At 40.4% G+C, this 23,367-nt stretch overlaps 3 protein-coding genes across 3 annotated transcripts in view; all 3 read left to right on the forward strand.

The window, feature by feature from the left end:
* magt1 (magnesium transporter 1) overlaps window positions 1–653 on the forward strand; it is a 10,141-nt gene extending 9,488 nt beyond the window's left edge. Inside the window, exon 10 of the mRNA XM_074673875.1 lies at window positions 1–653. This exon is cut by the window's left edge and continues 214 nt beyond it. The gene's annotated coding sequence lies outside the window, so the exon portion shown is untranslated.
* Window positions 654–2,692: 2,039 nt separating this feature from the next.
* On the forward strand, window positions 2,693–6,428 carry igbp1 (immunoglobulin (CD79A) binding protein 1). The gene is made up of 3 exons (XM_074674329.1): window positions 2,693–3,196; window positions 5,174–5,500; window positions 5,938–6,428. Exons 1-3 carry the CDS (start codon window positions 2,738–2,740, stop codon window positions 6,208–6,210), a joined length of 1,059 nt encoding a protein of 352 aa, XP_074530430.1. The 5' UTR covers window positions 2,693–2,737; the 3' UTR covers window positions 6,211–6,428.
* Window positions 6,429–7,829: 1,401 nt separating this feature from the next.
* On the forward strand, window positions 7,830–22,789 carry abhd18 (abhydrolase domain containing 18). Its single transcript, XM_074674730.1, has 14 exons — window positions 7,830–7,960; window positions 10,450–10,558; window positions 12,323–12,407; window positions 12,511–12,611; window positions 12,844–12,919; window positions 13,152–13,236; window positions 13,412–13,439; window positions 13,812–13,950; window positions 16,223–16,312; window positions 16,509–16,610; window positions 17,567–17,748; window positions 17,898–18,031; window positions 20,839–21,001; window positions 21,706–22,789. Exons 2-14 carry the CDS (start codon window positions 10,467–10,469, stop codon window positions 21,761–21,763), a joined length of 1,335 nt encoding a protein of 444 aa, XP_074530831.1. The 5' UTR covers window positions 7,830–7,960; window positions 10,450–10,466; the 3' UTR covers window positions 21,764–22,789.
* Window positions 22,790–23,367: the final 578 nt, after the last annotated feature.

Genomic DNA, 23,367 nt, shown 5'->3' on the forward strand with positions numbered 1-23,367 from the left:
AAAGACTCATCAAACGTCTGTCAGATCTGACGGCGGGCTGTCAGTCAAACACGCCCCCCCTATCAGTCAGACTTAGACCTGACCCTCTTTGAATTGATGTTGTGGATAAAGGCTCCTGATTGGTGGATTCAGAACAAATAATCTGACTTACACTCTTTCTGTTTCTCCTTCTTTCTCTCAGGGTTTATAACAAATAGTATGGACTAACGGTGAAAAGATATGGGGGGTGATTGGAAACCTTATGTATGACATAATGAATGAACATAAATCTATTTGAGATTAACAGACACATGGTTCTGTCACAACCATTAGTAAAACACAGATGAGGTCATAAAAAGCAAAAAATTTAATGAAAATTTAAAGTTATGTTAAAACATTTCCCTAAATGAGCTGTGTTTGGATAGCTTTATCTTAATTTTGTAAGTATATTTCTTCTGCAAGCTGCAGTTAAAGTTGATTTGTCCCGTATTATAAAACCAATGTTCATATTTTTGGTTTTGTCCTGTATGATACCTTTAGAACAGTGTGACGGCAGGTATGAACTTATTCATCAGAGGAAGAAAAATAATTAACTATGTGAAACAGAGTGCTTTAAAATGTTTTTTAAATCAGTTTGTACCTGAAGATAAATCTGGTTATTTCAGATATTAAAGTGCCTTAACCTGTTTTATCCAAGTGTCTGCTTTTATTTCAGTATGGGTAAAAAGACAATATCAAAGTCATTATTAATTCATTTGTGAGTGACTCAGCAAGTTTGAGAGTTTAGCTCAATGTGGCGTGTCTGTGATGACCTTTATCCACTAAACCAGGGGTCTGCAACCTGCGGCTCTGGAGCCTCATGAGGCTATTTGACTCCTTTGCAGTGGCTCCTTGTAGCTTTAAAAATATTATTAATAGAGATTTCTTTGTGATATTTATAAAAGATGGTATTAATGAACAACACAGACATTAAAAATAATCACAGTTTAACATTTTATCGTACTAAATATGTATAACCTGCAAAAAAGATTTAACCTGTTTTGTGATTTTTTTTTTCTTTTTGAAATTTTGGGAAATTTTTTGGAATTTCAATTTTTTACATTTTTTTCAAATTTAGAAAAAGGGGGGATTCCGCAATTTTTATGTTGTTATGTAAAATACATTTTGTAAACTTATTTAGCAAATTTTTGAAATTTATTTTGCAATTATTTTGAAAATTAAATTAAAATAACATTATTTAGGTTCAGCATTTTTTTTTTAAATTTCAAAAATTTTTGCAAGTTTTTTTTTCACATCTTTTTATTTTATTCTTTAAGAAATGTTTCAAATTGATTTATTAATTCAAATGAAATTTCTTTTTTTTTTTTTTTTTACTAGATTTTTACTTAGTTTAGAATGTTATGCATTTCGTTTCTTTATTGTGAAGTTGAAGTGTGTTTTGGGGCTCTCAAACGTTTTTCATCCAGGTGAGCTGAGGCAAAATGGCTCTTTTGAAAGTAAAGGTTGCAGACCCCTGCACTAAACTGTGTGTGATGATCAAAGTTATGTCTGTCAAAAAATCAAATACCACAAACTGTCAGATGATTACGATTATGATGAAAATTCTGAATACCTACCCATCAGTTAGGCATTCAACAAACCATACTGTTTGTCCCTGTATCTTCACCAATGATTGATTCATATGAAAATTCTCTGTCTGGAAATATCTTTGCATTCTGATAACTGAAATGTCAAGATGCAAAGTTGTGAAAAACAAAATACTAAATTGCTCAGCCATAATAATGAGACCCCAGGCATTTTTAAAAACATTTTCTTTTATTCTGGCAGATGAATGGAAGCCTGTTTTTGAAAGTTAAAAAAAGAAGAAAAAAAGAAAAAGGAATAATAAATAATAGGCTGAGTCTTCTTCATTAGTTTTTAATTTTTTGTCCTATGTTTCCAGTCAGTGCCCCCAGCGGTCCGCCGTGAAATAGCATCCAATGGCCACCTACAGGATGAAAACAAGTCTTTTTTGTTTTATTTATCTTTTTTTATTTTTTGAACTTTTTGACTAATGAATAAAAGTCTGAAAGCCCAAATTTTTGGTAGCTGAAATCTCTGAAAGCCTGTACATACAGCCTGTTTTCTCCAGCAAAAAAAGGGAAAAATTTCCAGCACATCTTTTTTCAGGACAACTGCATTGGAGGGTCAGGTATCCTGTAAAACAATTCCAGAGTAAACACCCATACACCGTCCAACCTTCAGAAAGAATAAATCTTTTTTTTTATGAAACAACGTTTTTAGTCTAGTACCAAACTGTGTAGTAAGAAAATTATCTATTCTTTCTGCAAGTTGGTGTGCGGGTGTTTACTTTGGAATTGTCTTCCAACAAAAAAGGAAAAGCTATAATTTGACAAGAAAAGTGAAAATAAATTGATGAACAAATAAATAAATAGCTAAATAAAACAAAATATTTTTTTTACCTCATATCATAAACATACTAAGTCATAGTAGTGAGATATTATCTCACATTAATGATGTCTATTATGTATATTTATGTTTTGACTTTTCCCCTTTAATTTAGCTGTCGGAAACGAGCTTTCAGATTTGCTCAGTTATGTGAAAAAGGCTAAAACAATAAATCCATAAAAACTATCATCGTACTGTGGCCACAGGATGCTGCTCCATAGCTGACCGCTGGGGGCACTGCATGAAAACATGACAAAATAAAATCAAAACACAAACGAAGAAGACGCAGCAGCCCTGAAGTGACTGAAAGATGGCGGAAAGTGAGCCCAGCAGAGACTCGGTCCAGTCCGATCCACCCAAACTCAGCGAGCTGTTGGATCGGGGCTGGAAGACCTACGAGGAGCTGGAGGACTGTGCGGAACCCCCCGGGTCCAGCAGCGTCCAGCTCCGGGTCCGAACCGGCCTGAGTCAGCTGCAGGACGCGGCCCAGATGGTGGAGCAGTTGGACCTGTTCAGTCGGAACGAGGACCTGGAAGAGGTGTCCACGACGGACCTGAAGTACCTCCTGCTGCCCGCCCTGCGAGGGGCCCTCACCCTGAAGATCACCAACCGGGATCAGAGACTGAGCAACGTCCGAGCCGCCAGAGACCACTTCATGGACTTCCTGACCAGGTGTAAGGACTACCAAGTGACCCAGTTCGAGATGCCCAGGAGGAGGGACCGTCCAGGTACAGAGGAAGAGTCCCCCCACGGACTGGCTGCAGCTAAGGTGAAAATACACAACAACATATAACAAGTGTGACACTCATTCCCCTAAGCGCACTGACATCTTTAAATGCTAACATTTGAGCTGTAAGAGTTATCAAACATCTGTATGTGCCATCGTTAGAGCTGTAACAGTTAACACTCATCTGTGGCTACTGGCATTAGAGCTGTTATGGTTAACACACACACACACATCTATAGGTTCCAACATTAGAGCTGTTATAGTTAACACACATCTATGTCTGCTGACAATCTTATAGTCAACACACACCCATAGCTGCTAACATAAGAGCTTTGATAGTAACCGCATATCTATAGCTTCCAACATTAGGAACTCTAAACACACATCTATAGCCGCAGTCTTTAGAGCTTCAAGAGTAACCACACATCTATAGCTGCCATCATTAAAGCCTTGAGAGTAACTAAACATCTATAGCTGCTAACATTAACCCTTTAACCACACATCTATAGCTGCCAATATGAGAGCTGTGATAGTTTTCACACATCTATATCTGCCAACATTAGAGCTTTTAAGAGCCGCCACACCTACAGCTTAACAAACAGCTTTGTTAAGTAGCATTAGGGACAGTTCTGAAGAAAATATTAATTTTTTGAATTTATGATAATATCATCGTACCATTAATGATTTTGTGTTTATCGTAGCCCCAGGTAACATAGATGATAAAAACCATGTGGACAGGGAGAAAGATAGAAATTAGGGATGCACGATATTGGATTTTTGCCGATATCCGATATGCCGATATATCGAAACCCCTTTTGGCCGATACCGATAATCACAAGTTTGTTTTTTTCACTGTAAAGAAAGCTAAGTCTATCGTGTACTGGCATTTATATGTTACTCTTATTGTGACGGTCTTATTTGTTTAAGAAACACACATAAAACAAGACAAAAAGCATTTAATTATACCATAAATAAGAAATGTATTATTTTTTCAAACTCAAGACATTCAGTATTGAAATACAGAAAAATAATTTCTTTAGATCACATGAACTTTAAAAGTACAATGCATTTTCAAAAATAACCAAGTTGCATCTGATTATTTTAGAGCTACTGTAACAACCTGGTGACAGACACAGAGCTCTGCAGTGAAAATAAATGAAGTGCTACATTTTATTTTTCAGATGGATAATAATGATAATCCTAACTGAATAGCACCTTATCGGCTGTGCATATCGGCAGAAATTTTCATATCTGCCGATACCGAGAAACGTGTTTTTAAGCTTTTATCAGCCGATACCAATATTGTGCCGATAATATCGTGCATCCCTAATAGAAATAAAACAAAAACTGTGTTTATAGATCACGCAGATAATTCCAAGTAAAACAGACAAGTTTTACTCCACAAATGATACCAGAACACTGACCCACTCATACATTTAGGGATGAAGGTGAGGTAAGCGGAACTTAAGTCAAATCTAAACACTTGGTCTTAACAGTTTGTCAGCATTAAGTAGGTAAGCAGTCATCAGATAATAGAAATAATCTATTTTGGAGCTGATAATCTCATAAAAGTGAGACTATTTCAAGATCACTTAGAAAGTCCTCAGTTTAAAAAAAATCACCAACTATCAAGCCCACAATTATGAATACAAAACTGAATCACTGCATACACTTCACTGCCATAAATATTAGATAAATCAACAATTACATCCCAATCTGATGTTTGATACAGAGGATGTAACTCATTATTAGATGCTGTCTGATACTGCAGGTGTTTCCAGAGTTTTAGATAATTGAGGGAGTTGCTTTTTTAAATTTGACATTTAAATCTCAAAGTTTAGGTTTATTCAAAATATAATATTAATCCACATAGTCAAAATCAAATTCTAGACTCTAAATTTGATTGTGAGCTCTTTAATACTGATCTGAAGCAGTTTAGTTTCCTTGCAGATTTCCCTGTGAGTGAATTTGAACATTTCTTGTGATCTTCTCATCTTCTTATGTGACCTCCTCTCTCAGTCCGGCACAGCTGACCTGGTTGGCATGGCCACACAGAGGCAGGCTAAGATCGAGCGGTATCGACAGAAGAAGGAGCTCGAGGCTCGACTGACGGGCATCCGCAAAGCAGTGGAGAGCGGGCAGGCTGACGACGAGGTGAGCAGAGAGTTCTACCTGCTGAACGTGAAGAGGTGGATCAGCGTGAGTCTGGAGGAGATTGAGAGTATCGAGCAGGAGGAGGAGATCCTGAAGAACATGGAAGGACTGAAACAGAACGCCCCAAGGCAGCAGAACCTGCCCCCAAGAGCTCCCATCAAACCTTTCATCCTCACCAAGGATGCCGTGCAGGTGATGAGGGTCAAACTATAGTCTTATTGGGGTTTTGGTAAACTATTACAAGTAATAATATAAATTAAAGAAATGTACAAGAATGTGAATAATTTTTTTCATCAAACAGCCTTCTTCCTAGAATCCTGTCTTAGAAAAAGGGGGTTGTCTTATATTTGGATTGTTACCGTACTCAGATTGCACTTTAAAGTTACTGTTTAGAGGAATCTGTCGAATGACTGGAGTTTATGCATCATCCAAATATCTGTTTATCAAAGATGCTCAACCTGACCACCTGTAATACACAGGTGTTCATGCTGAAAAATAAGCACACCCTTGTTCAGGAGGAATAAAAATGTAATTAAATTTTATTGTTTCAACTTTTGTGTTATTGTAGTAATATTTTTGTTTTATTTAGCTTCTCTAACAGTCATTTTTTTTTGTTTGGTTTACGTCAGGCTCAGGTGTTTGGTGCTGGCTACCCCAGCCTCCCCACCATGACCGTGGACGACTGGTATGATCAGCACAGGAAACGTGGAGCCCTACCGGATCAGGGGATCCCGCGCAGGGTGGCCGTGGAGGAGGACTCTGACGCCAAAGAAAGAGAAGAAGAAGAGAAAGAGAAACAGGTTGAAAATGATGACGAGGAGTCTTTAGCAAAGGCCAGGAACTGGGACGACTGGAAGGACTCTCACCGCAGAGGGTATGGAAACCGACAAAACATGGGCTGATCTAGACCACCTGGACCTGGTCCAGAACACCTGGTTCTGGATCAGATGTAAAATGCCCAGGATCTGGACTCTTTTGAACTGTGTCCAGAAGGTTGCTAACACCCTGTCAATTTATCGATTTGCATCTACTTCACTGTTGTAACTTGATGATGTCATTTCCTGTCTGTGCGCTGCCATGTTTAAATGAATGTCAATAAAGACACCTGCAGTGTTTTCATTTCAGAGTCACCTCTTAGTTTTACAGAATGTATCATTTACAATATTTAAATGTGATTTACGTATCACCTGAAAAAAGTCAGTATTTAATGTGATAATAAATACGCATTATTTTTAGAGCTACAAGAAAAAGTATGTGAACCTTTAGAGTTACCTGGATTTCTGCATAAATTGGTGGTAAAATGTCTTCTGATCTTAATCCAAGTCACAACTAAAGACAAACACAGTCCGCGTAAACTGAAACCACACAAAGAGTTTTCAGGTTTTTATGGAACACACCATGTAAACACATGCCCACTGGACAGGCTGGAAAAAGGAGCTGAACCCTTGGATTTTATATATATATATGTGTATATATATATATATATATGTATATATATATATATATATATATATATATATGTATATATATATATATATATATATATATATATATATATATATATATATATATATATATATATATATATATATATATATATATATATATATAAAGTTAAAGATAAAGATAAAGATAAAAAATACTTTATTAATCCCAGAAGGGAAATTCATTGTGTTTGTAGCTCATCTTCCAAATATTAAAGAGTTGAAGACTCTGGTGGCTGCAGGGAGGAATGATCTTCTATATCTCTCCGTCCTACAGCGCACAGACGTGAGTCGTCCACTGCTGCTTTTTCTCTGGTCCAGGATGGTGTGGAGTGGGTGATCAGTGTGACGAATGATGGCCTTCACTTTCTTCTGTGTATACCTTTCCACCACAGCCTCCAGTGAGTCCAAACTGGATCCAACCACAGATATATATATATGTACATGAAAAAATGTAGGGATATACTGATCCAACTTTTCTGGTTCTGATACAGATACAGATACCGATCTGGTACCAGTGTTTAATAACAATCTGCACACCCTACTGTGGTATAAGACTGGTAATGTTTTGGGTGACAGACAAAAAATGAGTAGATGGAGTTACTGAAGTGTATATTGATGAAACAATAAATTATTTAAATGTTTACCAGCAAAAAATGCTTCAGAATGAACATACATTTTATTCATTTGTACACTTTTATACTCTACAGACTGGTAATGCAGCCAATGAAAAAAAAAGAAAAAAGAAAGTGCATTAGAGGTTAAAATTCCAAATCAAGTAGCCAAGAGCACTGGTGAAAAAAAAAAAAAAAAGGCATCGAGCTGGTTGCCTGGATCAGCCCATTCCCACCAATACATTGATCCAGCTTTGAGGGGCACTGATGCACCAATACACCAATATCTGGACTGGTATCGGTATATCCCTAAATATATATCCCTATCCTTTATGCAGTAATTAAAATACTTTTATTTTCATACGATCAGTGGATTCGGATGGTTGGATTGGGTGTGTGCTTTTATTTTGAAGGAGACCGGTAATATTCCGTTGTGACGTCACCCGCTGCCTGCTGTTGAATGATTCGCCCTTTGAGAGGACAGACCTGTTAGCTGTTAGCTGTTAGCCAGCAGGCTGAAGAGCTCCAGAGAGGAGACCAGACGTCTGAGTGAGGTACTGTGTAAGTGTGTGAGTGTGCCAGGTGTGTGTACCAGGTGTGTGCACCAGGTGTATGAGAGTGTGTCATGGAAAGCCTGAATTTATGGAATACATGTTACAGCCCAACAGCTCAAAAACACATTATATCTAGGGTTATTGTATGAAGATGATGTCATCAATCACTCTGCATTCAGACCGAAACTGACCTTACTGTTAGTCACGTGCAGCAGAGGTGAGTGTTACACGAACACCTGAGTCTGGTCCTAAAGGTAGTTCATGAAGAAAAGTCCTGCTGTCCAAAGTTCAGGTCTGCTGTGACAGCTGAGTTAGCATGAATACACACACAGACACATGCACACACACACTGAGCTACACTGAGCCACTGTCATAGTTTCAGTGTCACATTTCAATGACATGAGACCCTTTGTCTGCCTTTGTGTGAACTCAAGAGCCCAAAGTGCACACTCTGTATTTAGGGGTCTGTGTTGTAGTCTGAGAAGAGTTAGTAGTTAAAGTGGTATCGACCAATAGGCAGGCTTGAATGTATGCAGGAAAAAAAGTGTGGAGAGCAGCAACAGGAGGAACACAATGCAGCATAATGATAAATACTCATAACTACTCTGTTGGTAATTCCTCTCTAAACAGAGATATCTGCACAAAGAGCAGCTACCAACCTGTTCAGGATCAAACATTTACACTAAAACAAACCTGCTTGATGCTGCTGAGTCACTAAAGACAATCAACATTTAGATTTCCTGACTTCCTGGATGCCTCAGAAATGACAGATCCACCATCATCCAACAAACAAACAGTGGGAAAGTTGTTTCTTCCTGAGGACAGACCTGATGGAGTTTGACTTTTTTTAGTTGAGGGACTTGATTAAACAATAATCATATAAATTAGCAGATTTGTGATTAATTCATTGCAACTTAATCAGGGATCAATATTTTTCAATTCAAATAGATTTTGATGGTTCACTGAATCAATGAAACAACATACGCTTTAACAACATAAGCTTATGTTGGTTCATTGATTCAAAATCAAATTTATTTTCAATGTACTTTGCAGTTTAAGGAACATCATTGCATTTTGTAGCAGGCAGTGTTCAGTAAGGCTCAACTAATAAATCTGTTTTCAAGGAATAGGTTAGCAACACTGTGTGTTCATACTCAAATTTTCCACTGTCTCACCTGTCTGCGCCATTCTGTTCAACACTGGGGGTCGTCACCTTGTGGATCTCTATGTTTGGTTTGTCAGGAACTTTAACATTGAAGAATGCTCTATGTTGTCAGGGGTACAACAACAAACTGCATTAAAATGCGATTTTTGCCATATTTTAACACATTTATCGTAAGTAACGTGTTAAACACCAAGCCCTGCATCTTTTTCTTTTCAAACTAACAGCAAATTACAAGACACAAACGGAACGACACATTAGACATTTATAAGAACAGAGCATCTGTGGGATATGCAGACCTTCACTGTGAGGCGCCTCCACTGTCAGGACTGGACATACACGCAAAACTGTACAAATAAATCAATCATTTATTTGGACAGTTTATGGCATCATTTATTTAGATAATTCAGCATCATTGACATTAAAACTTGCTATTGATTGATTATTTATGTATTATAAACCTGGAAAATGATTTATTTGTAAAGAAACTGTCTGTTAAACAAATTTGATTATTTAAGCTCATTGAGGCTGCAGATGAAACTTCTTCTCAAAATGAAGCTCAATTAAAATCCCCTTTTAAATATTTCAGTGCATTGCCTTGGCTCTGAGTATTGTTTATGTTGATCTCCCAAACACAGTGGAAGAAGCATGTCTGTGATTTGTCTGCAAAAAGTGCAAAAACGAATGGGCTTTCTGATTGCAGAGTGAGGAGCTGAAAGAAATTATCACAAGAGCGTACACCTGAACAGAACCAAGTGCTCTGGTCAGAAAACTTGACTGTTTCTCCCAGCGTTTTCTTCCTACTAGTGACATGAAATTCAACAGTCATACAAATAAAAGGCTGAAATATCGCTTTAAGTCCTTTACTCTGATTATTCTCCATCATGATGAGGTTATTTCAGCAAACGTAACACTTGGTAATCCCATGGAAATCCCTGTGTCCTTCAGCTGAAGACACAGTGACCTACTGTTTACAGTGAAACCAAGACTCAGCACACACTGGTGGTCAGGACTCTTCTGGGGATATGACCGATCAAGAGAGGACAATTTTTATTTAGCAGACATATGTGGAGGGCTCTTATCTGAACACAGGCTCTCTGATATTCAGAGAAGAAGTCCATGGGTCACAGAGACAGACATGTCATGAGATCACGAATCATGACCTTAGAGTTGGTCAGTCTAAGAAAAATTGTCAGGAATCATTAAAGGAGCCACCTGTTTAGAGCTTCTGTATACTGAGCTGTTTTACCTTGACTGTGTCTTTAATATGTGTGTGTGTGTATGTGTGTGTGTGTGTGTGTGTGTGTGTGTGTGTCTGTGTGTGTAGATGCCAGGTGCTGGTCCATGGGTGTGAGCAGATTGGACATTTTCTACAGAAGGCTACTCCTCACCAAACTCTTCATCGGGGGATGGGGGAAGCCTGAAGACTTGAAAAGGTATCAGACCAGTGGATAACATTTAACACCTGATGTGAAGGGGTCTGTACTACAGAGCAGGATTAACCCATCCAGGATGTCTCTCTGTTACTTGTGTTGACTTAGCAAGACATTCAAAATCCTGATAAACAGTACTATGAAGCTGGATATCATAACTCAGTATGTGAACCCAGAGTTTCTACTGTTGATTAGTGCACGCTCACATAAATAAGTGTAGTTTTCAGCCTCTGACCAATCACAAACATGGAGAAACCCTGCAGAGCGGTCTACTTTACCCCGGAGGAGCTGACAGTTATTCTTCAGAAATACAGAGAACTCAAACACATCATCCAGGAATTAAGCAACATGGCTGCTGCAGAAAAATCCAGGAGGGAATACTGGCAGAAAATTACGGGCTCTGTTAATGTGTAAATTTGTGCGATTACATAACATTAATTTATCAGACAATTCAAACAGACAGTGCTCTGATGACCCAGTTTCACTTTATCACTTTATAAACAGCATTGTAGGACAGAAAATCTTGGGTGAAGCCTGAAGCTACCTCGATAAAATAAAATCCAGCTTCGTAGTACACACCTCTGATTAGGCCTGTCACAATAACAAATTTTGCTAGACAATAATTTTCCAATATATTGTTGCTGATAAACGGTATTATTGTCAATATTACTTTGATTTTTTTTCAATTTTTTCATTGATGTAATTGTGATAAATGGGATAATAAAGTGAGTACACCATATAGCAAGAAACTTTAATTTCTTAAGAGTATTCAGCTGTAATTAAAAGGTCAGGATCTTTTAAATCAAATAAATTAAACAAAAAATATAATAAATTTAACAAACAAGAAAGAGAAAAAAATACAATGAAAATGAAATGAACTCTCTTTTAGAAAAAATAAATGACAATGAAAATAATTAATACTAATCAAAAACAATAAAACATAGACCCTGTCTCTGAGGAAAAAACGAAACTCCAAAAAAAAACAACAACAATAAAAACTATAGCCTAAATAAAAGGGAGTTTATACAGTTCCTGAATTGTTTGTAACATGTCCTTTTTCCCAGTCAATCCGTACTGTCTGTCAAACATTTTGAACATTTCTGGCTTTCAACCATATTGAAGGGCTGCATTTCTTTGGCAATGTAGCTGTCTTTGAGCGCCCACCATTTGGTGCTTTTATTTCTATTTACTTTGCAGACCAAAAGCCTCAGTAAGAGCGGATTGTTAAAGAACAAGGCTCCGCTGCACCTCCTCTTCTTCTTCTTCGTCGCCACTGTTTTCAAACAAATGTGACATATCAGCTTGTTGGTGTTCGTGAGCTCACACTTTGTTCATTCTGATAAAAAAACAAAATATTCCCACACTGGGACTGTGGCAGGCGGCTTAAGAACCGTATCTTTGGTGCCATCACTCATATTAGCGTGTGTTTCCTCCTTACCCCTCAGGACGCTCGCTTCAGCGCGAGCAGCCCCGTCTTCGCCCCAAAGATCGCATTTTTGACAGATGCTCACTCAGCTATAAATCCGCTATAGAACCTTTGCACCCTGATATTAGGAAAGATAGATGTAGTGAGCCATCTTCTCATTCAGCCTCTTTGGTTGAAAGAGAGGAGGAAAAACAAACATGCATGCACGTGTCAGTTTATTGAGGCTGGCAAACTTACCGAGGACATTTTTATTTATCATTCAGTTAATTGATTTATTGATTATCGTGACAGGCCTACCTCTGATGTTAACCTGATGTTTACCTGATGTTTGTGTCACACAGAATATTTGAGTTTCGTAAGACTATTGGAGACAGAGAGAAGTGCAAGGTTCTGGTGCCAGAGGATTATCCAGTTTTCATCAACAAGGTTCTCCACCTGTTCCTTCTTCACTGCTCTCTATGAGTGGGTTTGAGCATTGATTTTATCTTTATCCATTTCCTGTGGTGAACCTCTGTGTGTCTTTGTGCAGACAGAGGAGCATACTGACTGTCACATCCATGACGGGTTCCTGATCTCTCCCCTGGAACACCTGGTCCCTGGAATCCTACCTCCAGAGTCTGTGAAAGCCAGGTACAAATCCACTAAAGTGGGTAAGAGCTAGGCACATTTCCAGGGTCTATTAAAACCAGCTCCAGTGGAGTCTTGAAGAGCAAATCACCTGTTGATTTGAGTTTTGTGAATCCCAAAAACAGATACTAGTTGGACAAAATCTCATATGATGTATAAAAAACCCACATCACCTCTGACCTGAAGGGGGCCTATTAGAAACCTGTCTGTGACTCAGGTGTGTTTGGTGTTTCAGGTTCCAGTTCATAGTTCCCAAGAGGTGGAAGAAACACAGACCAGTATGCATCCAGCTAGCAGGGACTGGAGACCACGTAAGAAACTTTACATGAACATGACCTGACCATCATGGTCATTGCAACATGGGCTCATTCCTCTCCGTCCATTCTGGTCCCTCTGACTGTGTGTGTGTGTGTGTGTGTGTGTGTGTGTGTGTGTGTGTGTGTGTGTGTGTGTGTGTGTGTGTGTGTGTGTGTGTGTGTGTGTGTGTGTGTGTGTGTGTGTGTGTGTGTGTGTGTGTGTGTGTGTGTGTATGTGTGTGTGTAGTTTTTCTGGCGGAGGAGGACCCTGATGGCTCGGCCGATGATTAAAGAAGCAGGGATGGCCTCACTGCTTCTGGAGAATCCTTATTATATCCTTTATGTCATGTTCAGGGCGAGTACCCATCACCAACAACCACAAACTGAAGAGAAAATCAAACACTGAACAAAGAGATGCCCCATGTTTAAGAGGGACTCAGATGTGATAGAGCTTTGTTTATTTTTTCCATCTCCTGGTCTGTGCTGTGTTTCTTAACCAATGTTCACATGGATACCGAAAACCCAAAGACCAGCTGTAAGTCCACCTTCCTGAACTTACTCCTCACCATTCTACACAGCTTCATACCATCCTCAAATCACACCATCCTCCAAGTTCCTTCACCTTTTTCCACACCTTCTTCCAAATCGTCTTCCAAACCTTTTTAAAAACCTTCATTCTAACCTTTCTCTTAACTTTCCTCCTGACTTTCTTCTTAACCATCTTCCCGCCCCCTTTCCAGACCTCCTTCTTAACTGTCCTCTGAATCTGTTTTGTACAAGGACAAGTGAGCTTTGAAAAATGAAAACATTAAAGAAGCTCTCAAGAATGGATGGTGTCAGAGAGTGTAAACAATAGGAGTGTGTGTGTGTAATTTGTGTGTGTGTGTGTGTGTGTTTGAATGTTCAGGAGATCCAGTCTGAAGAACGTGTCTGACCTGTTTGTGATGGGGGGCGCTCTGATCCTGGAGTCCACTGTGCTGCTGCGCTGGCTGCAGAGAGAAGGATACTGGCCCCTGGGAATGACCGGGATCTCCATGGGTGGATATGTGAGTCTATTACTTATGACCACTTTTATAACTAACACTCTCACACACACATCTCCACAAGATTCATTAAAAATAAAATAAACTGGATTTTTAAAAGAAATGTATATGTATTTTTTAGATTATTAGAATATTTCATGAGATCAATCTTAAAAATGATTTAAAATACAGAAATCTCCAGCTACTGCATGAACTCCTGCCTCAGTGTGCTGTGTCATGGAGGAGATCAGCCTGTGGCTCTGCTCAGGTCTGATGGAGCTCAGGTTGGTCTGATAGCAGCCTTCTGCTGGTCTGTGTTTCTGGAGTCTCTCATCTTCCTCTTGATCATACTTTATAGATCCTCTCTGGGGTTCAGGTCCAAGCTCAGTAACATCAGGGTCTTTAACCAGGTTTTGGTTCTTTTGGCGCTATGGGCAGGAGCCAAGTCCTGCTGGAAAATGAAACCATCATCTCCATAAAGCTCATCAGCAGATGAAGCATGAAGTACTCTTAAATGTCCTGGTAAACATATGTGGTGGCTCTGGAGTCTGGACTTCAGAAAATCCAGTGGACCAACAATAGACGACATGGCTCCCCAACCATCAGTGAGTGTGGAGACTTTCCTCTGGACTTCAAGCAGCTTTAGTTCCGAGCCTTTACACTCTTCCTCCAGACTCTTGGCCCTTGTTTCACTGATGTAATGAAAACTGACATTCATCTGAAAAGAGGACTTTGGACCACTGGGCAGCAGTCTAGTTCTTTGTCTCCTTAGTCCAGGGAAGACTCTTCTGACGTGGTCTCTGGTTCTGGTCTGACCTGAGGAATGAGACAGTTGTAGTTAAACTCTTTGATCCTTCTTTCTGTGGTGGCTCTTGATGCACTGACTCCAGACTCAGTCCACTCCTTGTGAGGTCCTGAGGTGAGGTTTTTCTTGACGGTCAACTCCAGGCTGAGGTTCTCCCTGTTGATGTAAATACAGCACTGTGAGCAGCCAGCTTCTTTGGGTACGTCTCAAAGTGATAATCTGATGCCTCCTCTCTCCTCCACGGCACCGCAAGCACTTTCTAAGTCGCCATTTTGAAGACTGTCCCAAAGTGATAATTGTGCTCAGAGGAGAGAGGAGAGAGGATGGAGGAGACTGATCAGAGGAACTATGATCGAGGAAACACGAGAGCTGGCTCTGAGGAAGTCTTTTCACTGACAGACACGCCCCCATATGGAATTTCACTCTCTGATTGGATGCTGCAGCGGCTCAGACTTCTCTACATGAAACTTCACAAACACAACAGAGTTTAATGAGAGAAGATAAGAGCTTAAAACAGGCACAGAGGATCGTTCAGAAACTGATCATAAATCTGGTACTAAAGTGTTTGTTGTGAGTTTAAAGCACAAAACACTGAACACAACCATCATCAAATCAGTATAACAGAGGATTAATACAAAAAACTGACTGATAAATATCTTCCTGAGACACAATAAACTGGTTTATATTAACAAGTTTTAAAGTTCACGATCAGATGTGCTCTAGATAAGGGCTAAATAATCCATAAATAATCTAACGATTACGCATTTTACTTTTTTAAAGTGACAGCACACAGAATAAACAGAGAGCAGGTTTTCTTCATGGTAACGTGTTTGTTAAACAGGTTAAAGGAACAGACAAAGCTCTGTTACTGTTTATGTTTGATCAGAGTTATCATAGCGCACATGTGCAGACACACAAACAGCTGTTAGAGCTGACTGACAGATGATCCAGAGGTGATCAGCTGATGCCGTCATCACTGAAACAAGTCGCTTCATGTGACGCTTCGAAGGAGGAGGAGGGGAGGTCCCATAGCTCTAAAAACAAATCTCCTCCATCCTCTTTCCTCTCTTCATTTCCTCGCATCTCTCCATCATCTTTGGTGGGAGGGACTAAGGCGCAAGTGGTGGAGGGAAGGATGGAACTTAAGAGCTTTGAGACAAAAAGCTCCATATTATCACCTCATGATCACCTCACTCCTCTCCTCAGCTCTTGTCCATGGCAGTAGATATGCAAAACCTTTTTTCCATCTCTAAATAAAGCTCTAGATAAATTATTTTCCAACTTTCTGGTGGTTTGTTTTTGTCTTTTTTTAAGCTGAAGGCCAAAATGATGAAAATTAAGATGAAAACAAGTGAATCCAGAGTAAATTAAATGTCAGTCTCTCAGTAGCTGCTGTAAAAAATGAACTGTTAAGTTCATATGTTTCATGTTTCATGTATCTGTCAAACAGACGTAGTTACTGAATCACATATATCCATCACGTGTGTGCAGATGGCATCTCTGGCTGTGACTAACTGGCCGAAGCCGATCCCTCTAGTGCCCTGCCTGTCCTGGTCCACCGCATCCAGCGTCTTCACTACGGTAACACACACACACTCATGGTTAATGAGGTCCTGTTGTCAATACAAAGTCAGGGCTGATTTTATGATCATGCAGCAGCCATAAAACCTGTGTGTGTGTGTGTGTGTGTGTGTGTGTGTGTGTGTGTGTGTGTGTGTGTGTGTGTGTGTGTGTGTGTGTGTGTGTGTGTGTGTGTGTGTGTGTGTGTGTGTTTTAGGGTGTGCTCAGTAGAGCAGTGAACTGGACAGAGCTAGAGAAGCAGTACGCTGTGAACTCAGTGTATGAAGAAGAGATTATTGACCTGCTGGAGTACTGTGGGGTGAGTTTATCATCATCATCATCATCATCATTATCATCATCATCATCATCATCATCACCATCTTCTTCTCTGAGTGTGAGCACTGGTCTAAAGGCAGAGGGCAGCTTTAATCACAGTTTGACTCACCATGTGTCAGTGATAAGAATAGAATACCATGTACTTCATTAATCCCCAAAGGAAAATTCACAGCAGCAAATAAGAAAGTGAATATAGTGGAAAACTTCCAAGAATATATAAATCGAATAATTTAAAAAGTGTCAATTAGAAAAGAAAATGTCTGTCGGAGACTACAGCTTGGCCATCACAGAAGGTGAAATCTTTCCGTAATGGCGTTCGGTGTTAGCCTCATCTGCCATTTTTCTGTGAATAGCATGATGCTACTCTGCCTTCTGGTTTTCCCTCTAGTGCTGGGTTAGCACAGTTAGCTCGTCGTGAAATGGATCTAGCATTCCCCAAAACGATGGATGGAAGGGCAGCACCAGCACGTCGTCTCCACCTCATTTTCCTCAGCTTGGAGGAAACACTGGGCCTAGCATTGGTCAGCATTGACATGCTACAGGCTGCTAGAAGCTGATCTTGTGTGTAAACAATGCGACAATGGTTACACGTAGGATCTCTAGATACACACAGTAACAAAAAAGTAAAAACACCACAAAATGCAACAATAACAAGTTTGGTGTCGATGGCTAACAAGTGAGAGATAAAGAGTAATACAAATCTCCAAATACAAAAATTTCACACAGCCTGGGTGAAGGTTGGGTGAGAGCTGGGTGAAAGCTCACCAGTCTTATCCACAGTCTTTAACTGTTCACTTCATGTTTGTTTATTTGAGGCATTGATGTGTTTTATTGAAGCTGTTACAACATTTTCTGACATGTGAGTGTATATTGTTCTTGCTACGACATCCTTGTGAGAAGATAATATCTCTGTTCTTCTCTCTGTATGCTGTCGTCCAGGCTGACTCCTTTAAGATGGGTCATGACTTCTTAAAAGATCCGGGTTCTCTGGAGGGTCTGCTGGGTCTTTCTGAGAGCGGGGTGTCAGCAGGGCAGAAAGCTGGACGGGGCCTGCTGTTTAATGGAGACCACGTAGACCAGTTCTTCTCCTCTAGTGGGACCAGAGTGGACTCCACAAAGAAGTTAGTGCGAGTTATTGTTGACACAAGTTTTTGATGTTCCTCTCATAATCCCACAGGCTCAGGCGTTGCCTTTTTGTTCAAATGTTGCTCCTGTCACAGAGCCGATGATTCACTTTAAGACGTTTTAATCTATAACTTTTTCTTTTCAGAAGTATTCATGCCAACCCTCTGCAGATTAAGAAAACAGATTCAGACAGAGGCTGTCGTCCTTCTTTACACAGAGAGTCGATCAGCTTCATGAAGGGGGTGATGGATGAGTGCACCCACATGGCCAACTTCTCTGGTAATGAAACACAAGTGATGTATGATCAGGAGGTGGTCAGTACCTTCAGACTGCTCCTTAGAGTTTGGTGCTGTTAGCAATGAGTGGATGAAGTGTATAGTGCTAATAGCAACAAGAGCTGTGCCTCATTTTCCCACAAAGCAAACTGCTCCGATGATATTCAAGCCCAAAAACAGCCACAGAGTCCTGCAGCTCTGTGGGGTGTCCTCAGGTTTTACAGCTGATTGTGACTGAGCTCTCAGCAGCTCCAGTGCTGCGTGGTGCGCCACAAAACCTGCATGATGAGCTGGATGAAGAGGGGAAGGCCTTACCATTTATCTGCTGAACCTCTCATGACAAATGTCAAACAAATCTCCAATTTTGAATTGAGCTCACTAGCTAGCAAGCAGCAATTTGTTCAGATTAAAAAAAAAAAAAAAAAACTTTTGTGGTGTATAAAGTCACAGCTGGTATGTTCAGGCGCTAATCCCCAGACAGCTGCAGACTGATTTAACTCCTGGTTATTATGGTATCAGTGATGTCAGAGTAATATGAACAGACTTTATGAACAGATCAACTATTTTCAGATCATCCAGAGGTGACCTGTTGTTTTGATCTCTGGAAAATGTTTGCATAAGAAACACTGGTGCACAGAGACACTGGTTGACCTGCAGTGCTGTTTGAGGAGCATTAGAGGATCTCTTATTGGCTCCTTTGAACTGGTGTAGAGGCAAAAAGCTGCACACTCCTTGAGTGAATCAGGGTCTTAGTGTGTGGGCAGACAAAGCCCTGATTCCAGCCCTGTCTGATGGACAGTTCTTAACTTATTGTCTGCCATTGACTGCGTCTGTAAACATCTATTATGTTTTTCAGGCGTCTGATGGAGTGTGACCATCAAAATCAGGCTTGTAAACTAGTGTGGGTGCACTAAGCTCATATCAGTCTAGTGTAACATGCAACTTCCAACATTTTTAGTCTTCTTTCAAAAAGATATAAAGAGACCTAGGGCCTATAGCACGAAGCGCGATTAACTTACTATGGGTAACTCACATCTATCCATTGTGGACTAATCCCAACAGCAGCAATCAGGATAGTCAATAGCACCATGCAAGTTATCAACACGGTAACTCAACCCAGGTTTGTCTCATCAAGAGCCGTGAACGCACACGTATGAAGGGAGGGCTCAGAGACAGCTGACCAATCGTAATCGTGAGCGCAACAAACACAGAGAAGCAGAGTGACAGAGCGTCCTATTTTTCCTGTGAGGAACAACGTCTGATCATGATTGAATATGAAGAGGAAAGAGCCCGAGTAACAAAAAAGGAAACACCGTGGCAGCTGCCAATCACAGGCAAAATGCGAGGAAACACATAGCAGACTGATCAATGACTCAATCTGACACTGATCACACTCATGAATCTAAACAATATACTGTACAGATGAATTGTGTGTATCACAATTATCATCTCATTCTCCAGATGTAATCCCTCTGGAATAAAAAGAGCATGGGGTAAATAATTTTTATATAAAAATGTATTTAGAAAATAATAATTTGTATAAAAATTAAGCACAAACACATTGTTGCTTCTGGTAAGTTGGTCTGTTTCATGTCATAACATCATCAACAATTGAGCTTCAAGTTGTCCCCATAATGGAATCATGTCAAAATACCGAGGTGACGTCAGACCCAAATGAACAATTCACAAATCAGCTGCACTGAAATACACTGTCCCCTTTAAACAAAGAAACCCCTCAAAGACAATGTATGAAGTTTAGGAATAACATGATAGAATATTCTGCTGTTTCAGCATTACATCTTTTTTTGTTTTGATAAGCACTTTGCATTAGTATGAAAGAGGCTGTATAAAATGATATTTGATTTCTTTGATTATCCCTTCCTAGTTTGATACCTTTGGGACAGTCAGTGTCCTGCTCCTGTGGACGTAGATAAGTCCGGGCTGCGAGAACCAGTACCTCTCATAAAGCGTGTCATCGGGTAGATGCAGTGGGTCAGAAAGGTACCGGAACAACCTCTCACGTCTCAATGCTTGTTATACACGTTGTGTGCCTCTGTCTTCTGGGTACAAAAGAAAAGGACAGTTCATTGTTTCGGAGAAGCTGATTGGCCAGTGAGAGGAGCATTTTATAGGATCAGATTCAACCACCAACTTACTCTGCTCCAGAGCAGGTCAGCTGTTCAGAGTAAGTCACCGTGGTGATCCATCCCAATAAGAAATGAACCAGCTTCCTGCTATCGATAAACCAGGGTTAACCCTGAAGTTACCTAGCTAAGACATTAATCCTGCTTCATGATATAGGCCCCTGCTCCTTCGAGCCCAGCGGCTCCTGCAACAGGTTCCTCGTTGCAGGAGCCGCATATCAAAGAGTCATTTTTTTCCACATTTCAAGACTACCTTTTGAAAGAGACATCAAGAATATATCTTGTGGATGACAGACAGTGAAGACTTTAAGTTCCAACATTTCTCAACTGGAAACAATCACATAAATAAATAAGAGGGACACAACAGACAACATAGGCCAACCAACTTGAGAATACTGTTTTTGGATCAAAAACAGGACCAGAGACATGAAAGAAGAGCGTCTCCTCTTCTCTTAGTAGTTTGGGTGTTTACGTAGTCATAGATCATGATACTCTGTAGGTCTTGACGGATGGGTCAAAATGCTCTGGCAGCCGATGAGTTAACGTGTGACAGAGGAGCAGGAGCTGCTGTTTGTAGATTTCAGACTGTGGAGCTTCAGAGTCTCACATGAGACACACTGATGAGCTGAATGTTGTGTTAATGTCAAATGTCCTCTGTCCTTCTCAGTTCCAGTGGACACAAGTCTGATCATTGTGGTTCAGGCCAAAGAGGACGCCTACATCCCTCGCACAGGGGTCCTCAGTCTGCAGGAGATCTGGCCTGGCTGTGAGGTCCGCTACCTGAACGGAGGACATATCAGTGCATACCTGTTCAAACAGAACGTCTTCAGGTACACCAGGACTTAGACGATGTGTGTCAGTAGCCACGGTTACATGAGGAGTTTTTCGTCTTTCCGAATGGAATCTTTTCAAATGACTTTTCAGAAAGCACTAGTATACATGGAAAGGAATATTCCAATCTCTGGTCTACATGCACCGCTGTAATCAGAGTAGTCAATGGGGCATGCGCAGAAAAACGTAAACATCACGAGATTTATCAAAGCTGAAGGACGACAGTTTGTTTATCATACTGTTGCAATACTCTGTATTGGGAGTTTGTCGTCCGTCCAGTCTTGAAATTATGTTCATTTCTTTCAAAGTTTGGATCAAAAAAAAAACTTTCCGCAGCAGTCCAGTGCTGACGGCTCGCTGCCATTTTTAAAGTTGAGGAACGTCTCTAGTTGCGTCTTACATCATATCTGAGCATGCGCTGAAAGAACGCACCCTGACAACTTTCCGTTTGAGTGGATACATGATACCTCAATCGGTTTGGGGAAAGGAATATTCCACCCCTGTGAAACTGATTAAATGTCCATTCAGGTTGGCACTTTTCTTTCAGAATGAGGTGTATACAAAGGTTAAATTCTTTCTGTTTGAGCAAATAAACTGAATGCAAGCGGAATATTTGGGTTCATGTATACGTGGCTAATTTCTGTTTCTGTCTTCAGACTCCGTGTGTGGTGTTTCAGTGGGTTTTTCTGTGTTGTGTTTGCAGGCAGGCCATATATGATGCATTCAACAGATTCTGTGTGAAGTATCCCAACCTGCATTAACACAGACATCCAGAAAGATGACCAGAGCCAGGACCTGGACCAAAACCTGGACCTGGAAATGGACCAGAGAGACCAGAACATCTGCAGTCCACTGTTGATGTGTTTTTACTGAAACGTGAAGATCCTGACTGAGCAGGTCGGGTCAGCAAAGGGGCTGTATGTGTGTGTGTGTGTGTGTGTGTGTGTGTGTGTGAGTTTGTGTGTCTGTTTTGTACTAATTTTACTGGTCTCAGTGGTTCAGCAGACTGGATTGTGACTCTCACACTGATATCAGTAAAACACCCTCTGACTGTTGCTGACAGAAAGTTGCACACGCACAGGAAGTGTGAGGTTGAACCACTGATGGCCGCTCAGCCGTACCATTGTGACCTCCTCTGCTCGGTGTGAGGTAACGTTGCACTGTTCAGTCCCATCTTTATCTGTTAATACAACCAAAATCAGTCCTCAAACTCACCCATTTCTCCTGCTTCGACACACGAACTTCAAGCACAAGATGTTCACCTGCTGCCTAACATATCCCACCCAATGACAGGTGAGCCTGAAGAGAGATGCTGGTATTCCCTCCACCCATCAGAGGTCACAATGTCACGGATGAGCTGCGTGTATCAGTAGTGTTTTATAAATCATAATAATTCCATCCTTTTTCACCTTCCCTCCCTCTTTTTGACGTGTCTGTGTCAGAGTCTGGACTCCCTTCACTTTGAATCACCGTCTGTTTAAACAAACTGTATTCTCTTCTAAACTATCACTACTCACTAACCTGTGAAGGCATGGACAGTGATTCGATTTGTGGTACCTTCTCTGTAGAATAAAATCCAATTACTATTTCTGAAGGCATGATGGGGAAATAACAAAAGATTGATTTGTTTGGTCGTACGGTAACCAAACAACAGGGAACTGTGTATGTAAAACCTGGGTTATGACATCAGTTGAACTGTTTGACCCTGACGGTCGATGATAGCGAAGGAGGAGAAGAAGGAGCTGCTGATAGTTTCCCGGACACAGTTAAAGGGATAGTCTGTGTTTTTTAAAGTCAGTGTGCATGAGGCACTAATCAATATTTTTTCCAAGGAGAACCAGGTCAGCTCAGCCCCTTCACTGAGACACCAACAGAGAATCAATACAGAAGCTATGCTAACGCCGTCTGCAGACAGGCTCAGCTCTACAAACTCCAAACAAACACAAAAACAGCTTTGTGTAACTCAACACCACGTTTTGAAAATATTAACTTTGCTGTCAGACAGCTGGACTGCTTCTGTGCTGTAGGATGCAGCACATTCATGTTCCTCCGTCGGCCCACCTACATCTACAGTCTGTATCACACACCATCCAGGGTTCCCTGACTCCACTGAATGCAGCTGTTTTACCCACTTTCTTTAATTCCAAAACCTTCAATCAGAAAAAAGTAGAGCTGAACTGAAGTGTGTCTTCTTTAATGCATACAGACACAACCCATGGGCCTTATATGGAAGACTGGGATGAGATAAACTCAACACACATCACCGTGCCAACATGTTCAGACTGAGGTGTTTCAAAATAACTCAAAAAGAGATGTAAAAAGATTAAGATCTACAATATATCAGTGGTTTGTACATCTGATCCCA

Source organism: Halichoeres trimaculatus, unplaced genomic scaffold (genome assembly GCF_033239565.1).
Source record: "Halichoeres trimaculatus isolate MK-OKI-2021-1 unplaced genomic scaffold, fHalTri1.1 fHalTri1_scaffold_7, whole genome shotgun sequence".
NCBI classification, from domain to species: domain Eukaryota; kingdom Metazoa; phylum Chordata; class Actinopteri; order Labriformes; family Labridae; genus Halichoeres; species Halichoeres trimaculatus.

Coding starts and splice junctions, on each gene's coding strand:
- igbp1 (XM_074674329.1), top strand. CDS start 2,738: ATGGCGGAAAGTGAGCCCAGCAGAGACTCGGTCCAGTCCGATCCACCC. Junction 3,197..5,173: donor ACGGACTGGCTGCAGCTAAG/GTGAAAATACAC, acceptor CTCCTCTCTCAG/TCCGGCACAGCTGACCTGGT. Junction 5,501..5,937: donor TCACCAAGGATGCCGTGCAG/GTGATGAGGGTC, acceptor GGTTTACGTCAG/GCTCAGGTGTTTGGTGCTGG.
- abhd18 (XM_074674730.1), top strand. CDS start 10,467: ATGGGTGTGAGCAGATTGGACATTTTCTACAGAAGGCTACTCCTCACC. Junction 16,611..17,566: donor ACCTGCTGGAGTACTGTGGG/GTGAGTTTATCA, acceptor GCTGTCGTCCAG/GCTGACTCCTTTAAGATGGG. Junction 17,749..17,897: donor AGAGTGGACTCCACAAAGAA/GTTAGTGCGAGT, acceptor TTTTCTTTTCAG/AAGTATTCATGCCAACCCTC.